General features: G+C 43.6%; 2 protein-coding genes across 10 annotated transcripts in view; one reads left to right on the plus strand and one right to left on the minus strand.

The window, feature by feature from the left end:
• Positions 1–18,021, plus strand: part of LOC125297347 — a 19,256-nt gene continuing 1,235 nt past the window's right edge. Inside the window, exons 1-7 of one of the 8 annotated variants that reach the window (XR_007194002.1) lie at positions 325–434; positions 580–616; positions 855–1,998; positions 2,088–2,176; positions 2,272–2,393; positions 3,086–3,162; positions 9,905–9,981. Coding sequence is in view for 1 of the 8 variants with exons in the window: in XM_048247676.1 (XP_048103633.1) it covers positions 314–434; positions 789–1,998; positions 2,088–2,130 (1,374 nt within the window). In the remaining 7 variants the exon portion in view is untranslated. Of the gene's footprint in view, positions 1,999–2,087; positions 2,177–2,255; positions 2,746–3,085; positions 3,163–9,904; positions 9,982–13,483; positions 13,681–18,021 lie in introns of those variants that run through there. The other 7 variants (XR_007194000.1, XR_007193998.1, XR_007193997.1 and 4 more) reach the window with 7 other exon arrangements.
• Positions 14,081–18,021, minus strand: part of LOC125297344 (zinc finger protein with KRAB and SCAN domains 8-like) — a 15,240-nt gene continuing 11,299 nt past the window's right edge. For both annotated transcript variants that reach the window (XM_048247671.1, XM_048247670.1), the window contains exons 7-9: positions 17,422–17,489; positions 16,712–16,889; positions 14,081–15,143 (exon numbers count right to left, since the gene is read on the minus strand). In XM_048247671.1, coding sequence (XP_048103628.1) covers positions 14,671–15,143; positions 16,712–16,889; positions 17,422–17,489 — 719 coding nt within the window. In that variant the 3' untranslated portion in view covers positions 14,081–14,670. The remainder of the gene's footprint in view (positions 15,144–16,711; positions 16,890–17,421; positions 17,490–18,021) is intronic.

The raw sequence follows: 18,021 nt of genomic DNA on the forward strand, positions 1-18,021 counted from the left end.
TTGAATGACCTCTGTGTATGAAATGCGCTATATAAATAAACTTGACTTGACTTGACTTGACTTGACTTGAGCAAGGACAGGCAAAGGACATAAGATCCAGAAATTACAAGTTAGTTCTGTGAAGGAACTAAAAGCTGCAGACAAAGCAAAAGCAGACTTTACATTGTGCCACGAGCCACTGTCTTGCAGGTATGGAATTATATACACACATATTTTTATCATACTACCTTTATATAAATGTGTTCTCTGTAATGTCTACACCTGTAACAGAGGTTACCCTTTCTACCCTCCGGTAACATCAGCACCGTCTGTCATGTCCCAGAATGCATCAGCACCCTCTGCCATGTCCCAGAATGCATCAGCACCCTCTGCCATATCCCAGAATGCATTGCAACCACTTGCAGCTCCAGCAGTAGATGAGACCTTCAGATCAGGTCCATATTAAAGTGATTGCACATCTGATGATAGTTATGTCCACTATGCACTGTGTAGTGCTGAGTGGCCAATACAAATATAAACAGCAACAAGCTTTCATTGTGTTTTTATCATTGTTTCTGTTTATTCTGTGTGATGTCTTAGCATTTACATTTCCTAGGACAGGGATTCCCAAACTGGGGTACGTGAGATGAACGGGGCAATGTCGGAAAGGTGTTAAAAATGATTTGTGTTTAATCTTAAGCTTCTGTTCTCTTTGTTCTCTTTGTTTAATCTTAAGCTTCTGTTCTCTTTGTTGCTTGTGTTTCAAAATGTATCCATGAATTCATCTCCGCCACTCTCAATTGCTCCAGTACAAGATAGGACTCCACCAGGGGCTGCACCAGTACAAGATGGGACTGCTCCAGGGGCTGCTCCAGTACAAGATAGGACTCCACCAGGGGCTGCACCAGTACAAGATGGGGCTGCTCCAGTACAAGATGGGACTGCACCAGTACAAGATGGAGCTGCACCAGTACAGTACAAGATGGGGCTGCATCAGTACAAGATGGGACTGCACCAGTACAAGATGGGGCTGCACCAGGGGCTGCTCCAGTACAAGATGGGACTGCACCAGGGGCTGCTCCAGTACAAGATAGGACTGCACCAGGGGCTGCTCCAGTACAAGATGGGACTGCACCAGTACAACATGGGGCTGCACCAGTACAAGATGGGACTGCTCCAGTACAAGATGGGACTGCTCGAGTACAAGATGGGGCTGCACCAGTACAAGATGGGACTGCTCCAGTACAAGATGGGACTGCTCCAGGGGCTGCTCCAGTACAAGATAGGACTGCTCCAGGGGCTGCTCCAGTACAAGATAGGACTCCACCAGGGGCTGCTCCAGTACAAGATGGGGCTGCTCCAGTACAAGATAGGACTCCACCAGGGGCTGCTCCAGTACAAGATGGGGCTGCTCCAGTACAAGATAGGACTCCACCAGGGGCTGCTCCAGTACAAGATGGGACTGCTCCAGGGGCTGCTCCAGTACAAGATAGGACTCCACCAGGGGCTGCTCCAGTACAAGATGGGGCTGCTCCAGTACAAGATGGGACTGCACCAGGGGCTGCTCCAGTACAAGATGGGGCTGCACCAGTACAAGATGGGACTGCTCCAGGGGCTGCTCCAGTACAAGATAGGACTGCACCAGGGGCTGCTCCAGTACAAGATGGGACTGCTCCAGGGGCTGCTCCAGTACAAGATAGGACTGCACCAGGGGCTGCTCCAGTACAAGATGGGACTGCTCCAGTACAAGATGGGACTGCTCCAGTACAAGATGGGGCTGCACCAGTACACGATGGGACTGCTCCAGTACAAGATAGGACTCCACCAGGGGCTGCACCAGTACAAGATGGGGCTGCACCAGTACAAAATGGGACTGCTCCAGTACAAGATAGGACTCCACCAGGGGCTGCACCAGTACAAGATGGGACTGCACCAGTACAAGATGGGGCTGCACCAGTACAAGATGGGACTGCTCCAGGGGCTGGGAGTGCCCAAGCTCAAAGTGTGGTTGCAAATCAGGTAACCAATAGAATCTATGTTTAAGTATTTATTCATGTACTATTTGATGGTGATTTGTGAGAAATGCCATTTTGTATGTTTTACTTTAGGCTCTTCAAGAATGGCAAGCAATACGGGCCCAGCGGAGTATAATAACCCGGAGTATAATAATACAAGTCTGGTGGGGGATCAGGAGAAGGTAATTTAATAATCAATAAAGTATCTATCAATCTAATCCTTCCAAGTTCTGTTCATGTATGATTGACATTCTCTTACAGAATGCATACATTTCAGGCTATTGAGGCAAGACGTCAGCGAATGCAAGTGAGGAACCCTCAGATGGGGTGTTGATCAAATTTAAACATCCAAATGGACTCATCAATATGAGGAAATTCAGCTTGTCGGAGCCCATCCAGGTGACACCTGTTCAGCTTGAGAAAACAGTGTCTTCTTACTGTGGTTCAGTGGGTTGTAAAACTTGACTGGTGTAACACTATGTTTCACATCTTTTTAGATCTTGTTTGAAGCAGTGAGGGGGTGGAGGTCTCAGACAGCGGTGAGGGGGTGGAGGTCTCAAACAGCAGTGAGCGGGTGGAGGTCTCAAACAGCAGTGAGGGGGTAGGTGGAGGTCTCAAACAGCAGAGAGTGGGTGGAGGTCTCAGACAGCAGTGAGGGGGTGGAGGTCTCAAACAGCAGTGAATGGGTGGAGGTCTCAAACAGCAGTGAGCGTGTGGGTGGAGGTCTCAGACAGCGGTGAGGGGGTGGAGGTCTCAAACAGCAGAGAGGGGTGGAGGTCTCAGACAGCGGTGAGGGGGTGGAGGTCTCAAACAGCAGAGGGGGGTGGGTGGAGGTCTCAGACAGCAATGAGGGGGTGGAGGTCTCAGACAGCGGTGGCTGGAGAGAGGGCTCAGAGAGACTTGTCTAGGAGGTGGTCTCAGACAGCGATGACTGACCATGAGATGTGTGGCGTAGTGCATAAGCTCAGTGTTGCCAATTTAGCACTTTTAGCCGTCCCTGGCAACTGAAAAGCTTATCTAACGACTGGCAACAAATCTGGCGACTTTTTCGTGTGTCTGGCGACTTTTTTTTTCTCTTGTGTTATCCCTAGGTTTGCCCAGACTGACTGCAGCAGCACAAAGCGTGAGAACTTCTCGCAACAATGGCTAACTGTTTCGTGGTTGAAAGGTCAGAAAATATCCCCTCACATGCCTGTTTAGTTAGTGAATTACATCACGAATTTGCCCAAAGCATTGCTCCATGATTATAAAAGGAATGACTGGCCTGTGTAGTATCAGCCCATTTTAGTACAAGGAAGTAGATGTTCTATAGATCTAACAACTCAGACAACGCTCATTGGAAGGTGTAGCAACTTCAGGTGAAATTATAACCAAGAGTCAACGAGAGGAGAGCAATGACATGTTCACAGGGAAACAGGGTTGCCAGCATCATTCAACAAGAACATTGAACAAAGGAAAGTAGACTACAACTTGATTCACAAACAAAGCAGAGTTCAAAATCGAACATACTGTAGCATTCGTTTAGGCTATATACAGTAGCTTCAATGTTGTCATTGCAGGTTGATGCAGGACTATCGGTCTGTCCGAGGGACATTTAAGCCTATATTATGTAGCTTAAATATATCCAAAATATAGCCATTGCCGTTAGGGTAAATTGTGTGTACGCTACTCTACGGTGACGTTATAATCAGAATTCAAACAATGCAAAGCAGATGCAGCAGTTGAATAGGTTGGAAATGACTGTTTTTCAGCCACCTGATGCCAGGTATATTAAATCAAATATATTTAAATTAGGCTCTTAAAGTTGACTATATAAGTAGGAGAAAAGCAAACAGGAGTAGCCTAAAGGAGAATTAAAGGGCCATCACCGTTTTTATTTTATTTTTATTTTTTTTTGGGGGGGGGGGCGTTTTTTACGTGCTGACGAAGTTAATATGCAAATTAGCGGGTAACGTCATCTAGCAACATTTACCGACTTTTGGGGCTGGCTTTAGCTACTTTCCATTTGAAATAGTTGGCAACATAGATATTAGAAAGCTAGATAGCGCATTGACCGTCGTTCTATTAGGTGGCATGGTAAACGCGGCCGCCATATTGGTGGGGGCAACACCTTTATTGTCTATGGGCTCCTCCATTGGCCTCCAGTGATTGCTGCCCCCACCAAGATGGCGACGCTATTTACGTAGGTTCTGGAGCCCAATGCGGTATCTAGCTTTCTAATGTCTATGGTTGGCAACACTGTCCCTGTCTGGTATGATTCATTAGCCTGGGAAAAACCCAGAGGAACTTCCGGCAAATTTGAGATTTGCTCTGGAATTCCGTCTTGCCAATTTCCAATTTTCCTAAATCTAGGCACCAATCAGAACCGTTGAGGCAGGCTTTACACGATGACGATAGAGCACCCTGTTGAAGTGGGGGTTTTAAAAAATATATATATCAATGATGGCTGCTGTCCGCTTGTTTGAAGCTGCTATCACGTTGGTTTTAGACAGGGAGTTAGAAGAAAGTTTCTCGTAACTGCTTCCTTTGGAATGTGCAACAATGTACAAGAATGTAAGGGATACCTATATGATATCTGCAACAGTGGTAGGCTACTAAAAGCTGTTTGATATTCTGTTCATTTATAGGCCTACAGTAGCCTAGCCGCATGTAGCCGTCGGAAAACACATATTTTTGAATTGATGTGCTATGCTGACTTGTTAAATGTGAGCCAACAATGGTTTATTAAAACATCACAGTAATTTATTTCATCAGTCATTTTCGCCATATCTGGTCATCTTCTTTATCATTAAGGCTACACCGTTTCAACCAGAAACTCAGAATGCTCAAAAAATGAAATAGGCCTGGGCTAGCCTAAACACATTGCAACATCGAGAGTTTTTATGGGAAGACAATGATTTCCAGACCACTAGCTGCATTAAGCTACACTTCAGTGTCTGCCTTGAAACAATTCCGGCATAATTGCTTTGAGCGTTTCAGTCTCGTCCTCCATGCCTGCTTTATCGGTTTAACGGTTTTGTTCAGAGCTGAAAATGCAATTGTGTTTGACAGAGGGCAGTAGGTTGCTAGTGACAACACATTAGCTTTCAGTGTGGTACGATGTCTTTGTAAATTAGCATACGTAATTAAAGTGTTTAATTCTTCCTGGTTTTCCATAGAGGCTATACGGCTCTGGTTCTCCCTACAACCAGACAGTAAACTGTGGCAAATTGTGTGTTCCCGCCACTCTGTCTCTTTCGTTGCTCTGATTGGTTTTTGGCCTCTCCTATTGCGTTTCGAGGCATTTTGATCGGCGTCCGTTTGAGAACGCCCTTTGGAAATGGGCTGTGAATTAATCTTTCCCAGACCCACTCTCAGTTACTGAGAAGGGTCTGGTGTCAACCGGGCTAATAGTATACCACTACATTCCTATTACATTTTTGAGTCGTATAAAAAAAAAATATATATAGGCCCACATACATTAACGTAATACAAATGCAGCCTATTTTCCTCGAAAATTGTACAGGCAACTAAACTGCAACATGGGATCTATTTACATAATCCATCCACCAACGTTTAGGCTAATCCATGTTCTTATACAGAAAAAGGATTGCATCAACGGTGGATCGCTTCAAGGCTGTTCTCTTCTGCTTGATGGTCCTGCCAGCAGTGCTGAAGTTGAGCTCACTGCTACTGCTGCTGGCTGGAATGGCAAGGATGCCGTAGGACACTAAGCTTCGGCAGAGACTTTCTAATGTTGTCTACACATATCAAAACCCTTCCGTGGCAAAACGTCGACATGTGAAGACATTGAGCCAATCGTGTGCTGTATTGTGAATACATTGAGCCAATAATGTGGTGTGATCTCGCCGCTGGAGCAAGATTGGTGTTGTGAAGCCTTGCGGACGCGCATTTCGGCAGAAATAGATGCCCAAGTGCCCAAAAAGCGTTGCAATATGGCCGCCGAGTGGAGGGACTTGCCTAAAAGGACTTTGGCTTTGGGTAGTTGAGTTGCTGATCTCTCACCAGCCCAAAACATCTTTGTCGTCCTGCATTGCATGATGAGTCGAGTACATCTCGACGTCTCCACAGGTACATTTTCAACAGGTACATTTTCAAAGTCAACTGCAGCTCTCCTGGGCGCAGGTCCTTCAGCGGCGGCCTCTTCGGTGTGTATGTCACTGAGCTGTCTCCGAACCACCAGGTAAAGGTTGTCTCTCTCTGAAGAGCAAAACATTCGGAGCTGGCTATATATTTAGGCCAGAGGAAAGTTGCAATTTTTTGGAGTTCTTGGATCTCCACTTTACGCAGATCCAACTGAGATGCTGCTCGCGGATGATGGCTAAATTATCAGACTTCTAACGGAGTATGGCCTGGATATGAGTCTGCTGAATAAAGTGGTGTGGGTGACAGACCAAGGTTCAAACATCATCAGTGCCCTCAGACCATATCGAAGACTAGACTGCCAGGATCACCTTTATAATACGGTGATGCGACACGCCCTGCACCCCACACAACTGGCCCAAGATGCTCCGAGTTTCTCCCCTGTCTCCTCTCCTCCTCCAGTGGGAATGCGCCCGTGGGCAATACGATGCTAATCATTTTAAATGTTTGTGTCACAAAATGGCAAGTTATGGTCATGTAACTTAATTTGTGGTAATCCTCCATCCAGATATCCGTTGTCATTCCAATGGAATTCACCTCAGTCAGAATGTCAGAATGTCATTTAGCTGCTCCACCAGCTTTGTGCGTTTCTCTGTTGCCAGCTCACGGCATCATTTTGACACAGTGGTGGGGTCAGGCAGTACGTGCTGCGCTGCCACTGGACCCCAATGTTAATAAGCTGCTGGGGCAACTCAATGAACCCCCCTTCCTTCGATGGAACAAAATGGCCTCATGTCTTTACAGCAGTACGATACGATACGATGTCTTATTCGTATCTTGCAATCATACTTGTATAAATATACATCTCATATGTAATCAGGATATGAACTAGGAAAAGGCCCCAAAAAAGCTGCAAGGAGCTGCTGGTCAGCAGGGAAACCTGAGACAGAAGAATAACAGTGTACACGGGAAAACATAACAAAAACATAAACAAAAAATACAGTACACAAACCCCAGGTATCGCTGCCGCGCCACCTCCCAAACCACAGTAGGGAAACACTAGAAAGGTGTCTTGAGGTACTAGTAAAGGCAGTGATGCTCGGCTGCAGGTGATTTACAAACTCTATCCACGTGATGCTGCAGGGCGGAATTCCCGTTCCTCTTGCTGTCATATGTCATGAGAACTCAACCCTTAAATTGAACATGACCAACAGGTTCATCACTATCGGCTTTGACAAATACTTCCACACATTTTCGGTGGTTTTCAAATCTCCTTAGGCCAAGTTCTTTTTAACGTCTTCCATTGTTGCGCTGCCACATGTATCTTAATACGCACGTCTTTCGTTGCGCTGCCACATGTAGCTTAATACGCACGTCTTTCGTTGCGCTGCCACATGTAGCTTAATATGCACGTCTTTCGTTGCGCTGCCACATGTAGCTTAATACGCACATCTTTCGTTGTCACAGCAAGCTTAACAATTTTTTGACAAATACTTCCACACATTTTCGGTGGTTTTCAAATCTCCTTAGGCCAAGTTCTTTTTAACGTCTTCCATTGTTGCGCTGCCACATGTATCTTAATACGCACGTCTTTCGTTGCGCTGCCACATGTAGCTTAATACGCACGTCTTTCGTTGCGCTGCCACATGTAGCTTAATACGCACATCTTTCGTTGTCACAGCTAGTTTAACAAATTTCCGCACACAGGAAGACAAATGTTGGGGTAATATTTTACATTCATTTTAATCACAAAAACAAACCTTTGCATCGAGTGAAACGGGCTCATTGGCTACCTACATAATAAGCTGTTTAAAAAAAAAAAAAAAAAAAAAAATGTCCAATGCCTTATTGCGCTGATGTGACCGAGCCCGAACGGAACCCGAGCATCCTTTCTAAATATCTGTCCGAACTCCTGTCAGGCGGGTATCCATCCTCATCGGGTATCCATCCTCGTCGAGTTCTCCACAGTCCAGTGCATCCAGGGCACATGACCGCATGGAAGGAATTGGAGACTCGACTTGAAGTCTTTTTTCCAGTGGAGGCTTGATTTTGCTTATTAGATATTGTATATGAAACCTTTATATACCTTTATATACACAGTAAATAATTTAATTGTTATTATTTTAGGTACAACTATTGTCATTATTTATATAGGTATATAATAATGTCATAGTTGTAGAACTGACATTGCTTGCACTGGGAGGCTGAACAGAGAGAGCTGTTGGTGAAAAACACAGCATCAATGTACTTTCTACACCCGTGCCCTTAATTTGGTATAGACCAGGGGTGGGAAAACTGTGGCCCGCGGGCCGGTTCCAGCCCGCCAAGCACTGTCATCTGCCCAGCCGAGCATTTAATTGATCAAATGGAAAGGGCTCTCCTTTAAGCTGAAAGGAGGAGGTGGCGAGGTTTGTGGCTATAATACAGTCTTTGGCTGAGCGAAATATTCTCCTGTGGGGGAACTCAGACAGGCTATACCAAAAAAAAATACCAAAAATACCAAATAATGGAAACTTCCTTAAGGAAGTTGAGGTCATGGCCAAGTTCGATTCTGTCCTCAAACGGTATGTTGCTGATGTGGATTGAGGAGCTAGCCGTAAAACGAACTTAGCAGAGGATGCTTAAAATGAACTACTTGCATTACATTGGTGACACAATTGTTCACTATATGTTAAAGGAGATAAAGCAAACCAAACACTATTAAATTATTTTGGATTGCACCCCAGACCTCAGCCACATAGAACAGTCACCTGTTATAGTTAGAATGGTTGCAGTATGACACAGACACTCCTACAGTGTAAGCCTCGGTGTCATCTTAGATGCAGAGTTAAGTTTTTAGCCCCAAATCAGTAAAGTTACTCAGACAGCCTATTTCCACCTGAGAAACATTGCCAAAGTGCGGCCATTTTTAACTCAACAAGATGCAGAAAAACTAATTCACGCCTTTATCACTAGCAGGTTACACTACTGCAATGCACTTTTCACTGGTCTTCCCAAAAAACATCTAAAGAAATTGGCACTCATACAGAACTCTGCGGCTAGACTTTTAACTAAGACCAAGAACAGAGAACACATCTCCCCTGTGTTGGCTGAACTGCACTGGCTCCCTATTTCCTATAGAATTGATTTTAAGGTTATGTTAATTACTTACAAAGCTCTGAATGGCATAGCACCTTCATATATCTCTGAGCTTTTAATATCTTATCAACCATAAAGGAAACTTAGATCATCCAATTCTAATCTTTTAATCGTACCCAAGGTGCTCCACAAGCAAAGTGGAGAAGCTGCTTTTATCCATTATGCCCCCAAACTATGGAACACCCTGCCTCTGTACATCAAGCAGGCGAGTTCAGTAAATATTTTTAAAAAAGATCTGAAAACATACCTGTACAGGAAAGCTTTTAGTTAACTCATCTTATCCTGTAGACTACGTTTTCAGATTATTCTACATCTGCTGCTATTGGAGGGGCTTGTAGCCAGCCAGAAGCAGATGGGCTCCCCTATTAAGTCAGGTTCTGCTCAAAGGTTTCTTCCTGGAATATGGGAGTTTTTCCTTGCCACAGTTGCCATATGGCGTGCTTATGGGGGGTAAAGGGTTAAGGCTGCCAGTCTTATGACATGTTATTTTCTATATTTTTGATATGTTGCTGAGTGGATCATAAACGGCCCCAGCAATGAAGAAAAGTGATTGGTAATGACTGACTGACTATTATTGTGTTACATGCTTCAAATGTAAAGCACTTTGAGTTGCATTCTGTGTGTGAAAGGTGCTATACAAATAAAGCTTATTATTATTATTATTATTATTATTATTATTATTATTACAGTGACGGAACATTTCATGGGGTTCCTTGAGGTGGAATCATCCACAGGAAAACGCCTCTCCAACCTTATTCAATTAAGTATAAGTATATATACTCTTTTGATCCTGTGAGGGAAATCTGGTCTCTGCATTTATCCCTACCTGTGAATCAGTGAAACACACACAGCACACAGTGAACACACAGTGAGGTGAAGCACACACTAACCCCGACGCAGTGAGCTGCCTGCTACAGCGCTGCTCGGGGAGCAGTGAGGGGTCAGGTGCCTTGGATGTGGGCATGGGAGAGCAGTGCAGTGCATTCAGTGAATCCATTCCTGTGTTCAACAAGATAGAGTCAATCTACAGTCATGGCTACAGCAATTTCCTTGCATGTGACGCCATGTAAAAAATATTGATGGTCGGCCCAATTAAACTAAAGTTACTTCAATTAAGTTTCACAGAAATTAATTGCATTTACTGCCCATTTTTTTAACACATGTATAGTTCATCAGTTTCTTTAGCCTGATTTCATTAAAAACATCAATGTTTCCGGTAGTTGCATATAAATCATGTAGAAATTGTGTCTGATCAAATCAAGGGTCTCGTTTAACCTCAAGACATGTCGGGTAGGTAGGTTGCGTCCATATCTATTCAATGATGAATGTTGTCAGGTCATAAATATGTTTTTTTATCACTAATGTGGATGATCAGTTCTTTTCTTTATTCCACTCACAAAAATGCGACCGTAAGAAGTACATTGTTGCTTTGTTGGCCAAACTAACGGATCAGGCACACTTTATTTGTAGCTGGCTAATGTAGCTTTGACGCCATACACAGTAAAGTAAGATGTGCTCCCTAAGAATTCACCCACGTGTGAATTCTTCCTTAACATGGCGCACGACGTTATTAAGAAAGCGCTTGCCAAAGATGCACATAGTATGACTCTTTGCATTGGCTTTATAACCGAAAGGCTTATGGTAACTTAAAGGCTATCACAACTAAAATAATAACCATATGGTAGGCTAGTAGGCAGACTGATTTGTGAGCAAATACATTTAGCAAGTAGTGTATAAATGGAATAAAGCTCTGTAAAAACTCCCATAAAGGTCTGATCTGAATGACAGCTAGCTGAACCAATAAGACAACAATTACCTTTATTATTACCTTTTTACCTCAATTAACTTAGCTTGGCAGGTGCTGAGAATAAATCCACATGGTAACGTATGTGCCATTGCTTTTGTGATATCGAGTCAAGGCTAAATTCATCCAGGACAACCAAACATTCCCAGCTTAATCCCTTATCTTATTTTGTGAAATGCCCCTCAGTTTGGCAGTTTGGGCATGAGGATATCATCAGATTATCATATTAACTAATTTTTGTTAATAAATTCCAAAAACTATTCTGACTGGCCAGCTGGTGGAGCTACGCCAGACAGACTGTTGATAGGGAGCCTTGTGGTCAGAAGAAATTAAGCGCAGCCAGTGACAATGAAAGTGGGTGATGGAATAAATATGTGATTTGATTTTAACCGAATCCAAAACCTGAGTGAAAATACATTCAAAAGTGAAATTAAAGTAAAATCTCTCCTTAAAGCAACAGACAGACACTAGACAAAGAACTTAAAACAAGTAAAATCTCTCCTTAAAGCAACAGACAGACACTAGACAAAGAACTTAAAACAAGTAAAATCTCTCCTTAAAGCAACAGACAGACACTAGACAAAGAACTTAAAACAAGCAAAAGAAGTAAAATCTCCTTAAAGCAACAGACAGACACTAGACAAAGAACTTAAAACAAGTAAAATCTCTCCTAAAGCAACAGACAGACACTAGACAAAGAACTTAAAACAAGTAAAATCTCCTTAAAGCAACAGACAGACACTAGACAAAGAACTTAAAACAAGTAAAATCTCCTTAAAGCAACAGACAGACACTAGACAAAGAACTTAAAACAAGTAAAATCTCCTTAAAGCAACAGACAGACACTAGACAAAGAACTTAAAACAAGTAAAATCTCCTTAAAGCAACAGACAGACACTAGACAAAGAACTTAAAACAAGTAAAATCTCCTTAAAGCAACAGACAGACACTAGACAAAGAACTTAAAACAAGTAAAATCTCTCCTTAAAGCAACAGACAGACACTAGACAAAGAACTTAAAACAAGTAAAATCTCCTTAAAGCAACAGACAGACACTAGACAAAGAACTTAAAACAAGTAAAATCTCTCCTTAAAGCAACAGACAAAAATCTCTCCTTAAAGCAACAGACAGACACTAGACAAAGAACTTAAAACAAGTAAAATCTCCTTAAAGCAACAGACAGACACTAGACAAAGAACTTAAAACAAGTAAAAATCTCTCCTTAAAGCAACAGACAGACACTAGACAAAGAACTTAAAACAAGCAAAAGAAAAACTGTCATTTGCGCACCCGACTAGAAAAAGCAAATAAATCCGGCAATTCGCAGCAACGGCCGCAAAGCACATTACGTGCATACAAGAAAAAGAAGAGCCCCCCTCCCCCCCAACACTGGGATTTAAATACACAGGCGCTCAGCCAATTAACCACTCCAATAGACCCACTAATAGACCTCTGAAGTTCGCCTACAAAAAAGAACCAAAACGGCCATCTTTGCCCATATAAGGAGATCCGGTTGTTAACTGAAGCTAACTACCTATGGCAAGTTGCATTGCAAGTTAGCTCTGGGGTAGCAAAAATCTAAGTGTGCCGCCTTTACATACCGGAGATCACAGTATCCACTCGAAGGCAAAGGACAAGGGGTACTTGGCCCACTGTGAGACTCAAAATGAAAGCCTACTGTACATATATAAAAAGGAACATACAGACAAAGACATAATAGAACCCATGTGCACCTGAGGGGTGTTTCACAAAGGCAGAATTAAGACATCCAAAATAAGTGATAAAGCGAGGTTTGACATAGCGTTGTTTGGTCATCCTAGCACAACTCGTGTCACTAGCGCCAATCCAGGATGAGTAGGAGCAACTATGTCAAGCCAGGTGTAAGTAATTCAGGATGTGTGCGCGTTCTCGTTTCTGCTCAATTGGAATTTAAAAAATGCAGAATATAGAATCATTCACACAAAGTGAAAAACCGCTTTTGATACACTAACAATGAGGTAAAGTTTTCCTTTTTTGAATGGGAAATCATGGCCATTTCTGTAAAACAGCAGGAGTAGGTGTGGTAGACCAACTGAATGCAAATTTATGCATGCACCCACGTGTGAGTGCTTCCTTATCTCGGTATGCGTCGTCATTAAGAAAGCGCTTGTCACTGCAAAGATGCACATGTACGACTCTGTATTGGCTTTACAACGAATTTGTTGAAAACACCTTTTCCCCTCCATTTCTTATCAACTACTACAGTTGGCTATTCATCAAACGTCTATAAACAAAAGAAGCAAACAATGTTATTAATTATAAGGCACACACACTCTGGAGGGGGAACTCTTATTTCCCTTACATCAATGAGCTATTATCCAACTGAGTCCCTCTCTCTTCATTCCCTCTCTCTCTCTCCTCTCTCTCCCTCTCTCTCCCCCTCTCTGCTCTCTCTCTGCTCTCTACTCCACTACACCCAATCAGATTCGATGCGGAGTTCCGGATCAAATACGACCTGCGTCCACAAACACTGTAGCCTATCAGTTTGGGAAGCCTTAAAATCCTGTCAGCTAAGTCAGATTTTTATTCTTGACTATTACTTGCATTTTGTCAATTAAGTGCCTCAATTTTATTGATATCGTTTTGCAGCCCCTGCTCTCAGGTCAGCTGATCCAAGCACCAAGGCCAAATGTGTCGCGCACGGAGAGGCCAGCTGACACAATGGTGATGGTGGGAGGACCGTGGCCGTGACACAATGGCATGCTTGTGTCAGTGTCCCTCGGTTTTCCCTTTCCCCAGTGCGTGCGTGTGTAAACCTCTGCAGTCCAGTTGTGGTCTTCCTCTCTTTATGCCATTGCAGGCCTGGGCCAATTATCTGTGTGTGAGCCCCAGTGTGTGTCTATCCTGGTCTCATTGTTCTTTTCCCCTCTCTCTCTCTCTCTCTCTCTCTCTCTCTCCCTTTCTCTCTCTATCTCTCTCTCCCTTTCTCTCTCTTTCTCTTTCTCTCTCTCCCCTTCTCTCCCTCTCTCTCTCTCTCTCTCCCATATAATAATGTGTGTATCACCTGTGTGTATGTTCCTCTTTGTTACCTCTCTCTCTATTCATTATATCACAAAATATGTTTGTTTGTTCTTGAATTTTTAATCAAACATGTCGATTTGTTACAGCATCCTAAACACCTGCAATAAAAACAGCAATGAACAATTGTCTGTAGACATCCGCAACACATTGTACATTGTACTACTTCAGGGCTGTGACATGGCTGTCAGTAGACACTGTCTGCAGCCAAACACAAGGGTACAGGATGGATACAAAATGCATTGACATGCACAGCCTAGTGAGTTCCTGGCACACGGTGTGTCAGCAGAACAGGCTACAGGGTACACTTGCCATTACACCTCAGTCCAGCAGATGGTGCTAATGCACTCCCTGAAAAAGGGTTGGCTGGCCTCTTTTTTCTTCAGTGTGCAAACGGAGTGCATTAGCACCACCATCTGCTGGATGGCCGTTCTGGCCTCCGTGTGAATAAGGCGAATTGTGTCTGTTGATGTTAGAATGATGCTGTAGGTTGCCACTCTGACTACACTGAGTGAGTACTGCCTCCCTGTGGCATGGAGGATGTATATAACTTCATCAAACCTAGTGACTTCCTTGCACACCATGTTCAGGGACTAGAATGGTGGGAGTTGCACTGGTGTTGTCCGAGTTTGACCTCTCGAGTGAAACTCTTCCCTCAGAATTCCGTGTGGCGGCCATTCTCCTATGTGACTGAGCTGGTGTCGTTTGAGTGTGCTCATGTGAGTGAAACTCTTGCTACACTGAGTGCACTTATATGGCTTCTCTCTTGTGTGAGTGCGCTGATGTACTTTGAGATTACTGCTTTGGCAGAAACCCTTCCCACATTGAGCACATTGATACGGCCTCTCTCCTGTGTGAATGCGCTGATGTACTTTGAGATTATGATTGAAAGTGAAAGTCTTGCCACACTGAGTGCAGCAGTATGGTTTCTCTACTGTGTGTATGCTCTGATGTTTTTGCAACGCAGACCAAAACTGGAAGGATTTGCCACAGACAGAGCAGAGGTAATGCTTTGGTCTCCTCGTCTCAGTGTGCAAGATGGACGAGGAGAGATAAGATCCTTTTCCTGTGAAACACAAAAAATGAAGAAACAGTCACCTAATCAAACAAATACTGGACCAGGTCAGTTTTAAGTTGCAGCTGTTGCAGTACTGCAGCTGAAGAGATTCTGTTTTTCTGTTCTGTTCTCTCCTGAGTGAATGTGCTGGTGTCGATTGAGCGTTTCTTTTCAAGTGAAACCCTTTCCACATTGAGTGTAGTGGTACGGGCTCTAAAATCTGAAGGACCAGTGAAACTCATTCTGCAGTAGGAACAGGAGTGTGATCTGTATGAATGGACTGGTATACGTATAAGTATATGTACTCTTTTGATCCCGTGAGGGAAATTTGGTCTCTGCATTTATCCCAATCTGTGAATTAGTGAAACACACACAGGACATAGTAAACACACACAGCACAAACTAACGCGGAGCAGTGAGCTGCTTGCTACAGCGGCACTCGGGGAGCAGTGAGGGGTTAGGTGCCTTGCTCAAGGGCACTTCAGCCGTGGATGTGGGCATGGGAGAGCAGTGCTCAACCACTTTTCCCTGCCCACATTTGTCCTACTGGTCGGGGATCGAACCGGCAACCCTTTGGTTACAAGCCTGAAGCCCTAACCAGTAGGCCACGGCTGCCCCCAAAATTGATGTAGCAAGCAGGAATTGAACCCCGGTGTCCCGGTCAGAACTCCTGCATTGTACAGTGATCTGCTACTTACTGAGCTAACTGAGATAATTTTCCTTGATGTGGTGGTTTTGTATAACCTGACTCCGCCTAGCTCCACATCCATCTGGGATCGGTTCCATTGAGAGTGATTTCAGCACCAGATTGTGACATAGCGTAGAAGCGACTGTGAGACTGTTCTCAGCGTCACGGGTTGGCTTCGATGTGAGTGGTTGAAGTAGCACGTCAATAGATGACGGACAAGTGGCTTATCCAATCATATGCAAGCATTTTTTGATTAGGCCCAGCCTTCTGAAGCACCACTCCAATGGATCGATCTCAGATGGATGAGTGGAGCTAGGCGGAGCGAAATTCTGGCGAGAGTCAGGTTAGGGTTTGTATTCCCTATAATCCAAAAACTGGTTTGGTCTGTCACGCTACAGTAAGAACAAGCTGAGCTACACATCACCATGTACCCGCCAGTAAAAATCTAAGAGATGGTGGAGAGTGGACAAATTAGAGGAAAATGATAATGGCATCAGTGCGAGGGACTCCATGACAACTACAACAAACATGTTCCCAAGGGTCTTATGTTCTTAGGGCTCATGTGTTCCCAGGGGTTCCATGTTCACAAGGGTCCTATGTTTATAGGGTTCTATGTTCCTAATAGTCCTATGTTCCCAGGGTCCATTGGGCCTCATTCACCAATATCTTCCTAAGAACTTTCTTAACAGTGTTCTTAAGAAGGTCCTACAAAAACTTTTCACAAAGCCGTTCTAAAACCTCAGGGTACTATGACCCCCTAGTTCCTATGGTACTATGACCCTGGGAATATAGGGATGACTCCTCCTTTACAGGAACAGAGAAAGGAGTGGTGTATTTATTATTAATAAACTGCTGGAGTGCGACTTTAAAGTCTGGTGACGTCTCTTACCGTTCTCAGATTGGTCTGCACCTCTGCAGTTCTCTACGTTTATCTCTCGTGCTTCCTGTGATTGACGGTAGTCCACCTGCATCCCTGTTGCCCTCTTCAACTGGGCCCGAGACACATGGTCTGTAGGGGTCGGGTCTGATTTAACGCTGAAGACTGGAGCCGTGTTTGATTGTTCATCCTAAAACACATGGAGGAAGTGAGAAGTGCAAAAACTCTACGTAACACATGTGCACACACACACATAGTGAGAAATGCCATGTGGGATAATTTTTTTATTTTTCTCATTGAAATGTTTAGTATACCTTATATACATGTAGTGAAATCTAATTGCCATCTCCTTACTCTGACCCTTGTGTTTTCTGAAACTTCTATGTTGGAATGTTTAGTTAAATTAATCCGTGTCACCAAACTGTGGGTAACGGTTATGGTTATGGTAATGGGTAATGGGTACCCATTAGGGTAATGGTTAAGTGATCACTGGAGGGTGACAACTTTTTTCCGTGATTTTCCGTGGGTGTGTGTTAAGGGTATAAGAGTTGGCTTCACCCACAGATGGGTGGGCTTGTTACTTTGACATTTCATGTGCGTAACATGCTCCCGGCGTCGTGAATAAAGCTGCAGTCTCACACCAGTTGTCTTGGAGTAATTTTGACCACAGCCATATTAAACCATATTATGCACACACACACATCAAATATCCAACACAGTACCTGGGTCTGTTTGGTTTTAACGTCTGCAGCTGAAGAGGAGGTCTGTTCTGTTCTGCGGTCAGCTCTCTCTACAGGAGAAAACAGAACAGACTTTAACATTCACATCAATTCATTCAGCAGACAAGTAATGAACACATTTCTACCAGATGAGCTTAAGTTAGGTTGAGCAGGTGTGTGTGTGTGTGTGTTTATTTAACGTTAAGCTATTGATGTATTCTGCTTAGTTAGGTTGAGCAGGTGTGTGTGTGTTTATTTACCGTTAAGCTATTGATGTATTCTGCTTAGTTAGGTTGAGCAGGTGTGTGTGTGTTTATTTACCGTTAAGCTATTGATGTATTCTGCTTAGTTAGGTTGAGCAGGTGTGTGTGTGTTTATTTAACGTTAAGCTATTGATGTATTCTGCTTAGTTTAGTTTAGCAGGTGTGTGTGTGTGTTTATTTAACGTTAAGCTATTGGTGTATTCTGCTTAGTTTAGTTGAGCAGGTGTGTGTGTGTGTTTATTTAACGTTAAGCTATTGATGTATTCTGCTTAGTTTAGTTGAGCAGGTGTGTGTGTGTGTTTATTTAACGTTAAGCTATTGTATTCTGCTTAGTTTAGTT

Source organism: Alosa alosa, chromosome 7, assembly GCF_017589495.1.
Source record: "Alosa alosa isolate M-15738 ecotype Scorff River chromosome 7, AALO_Geno_1.1, whole genome shotgun sequence".
NCBI classification, from domain to species: domain Eukaryota; kingdom Metazoa; phylum Chordata; class Actinopteri; order Clupeiformes; family Clupeidae; genus Alosa; species Alosa alosa.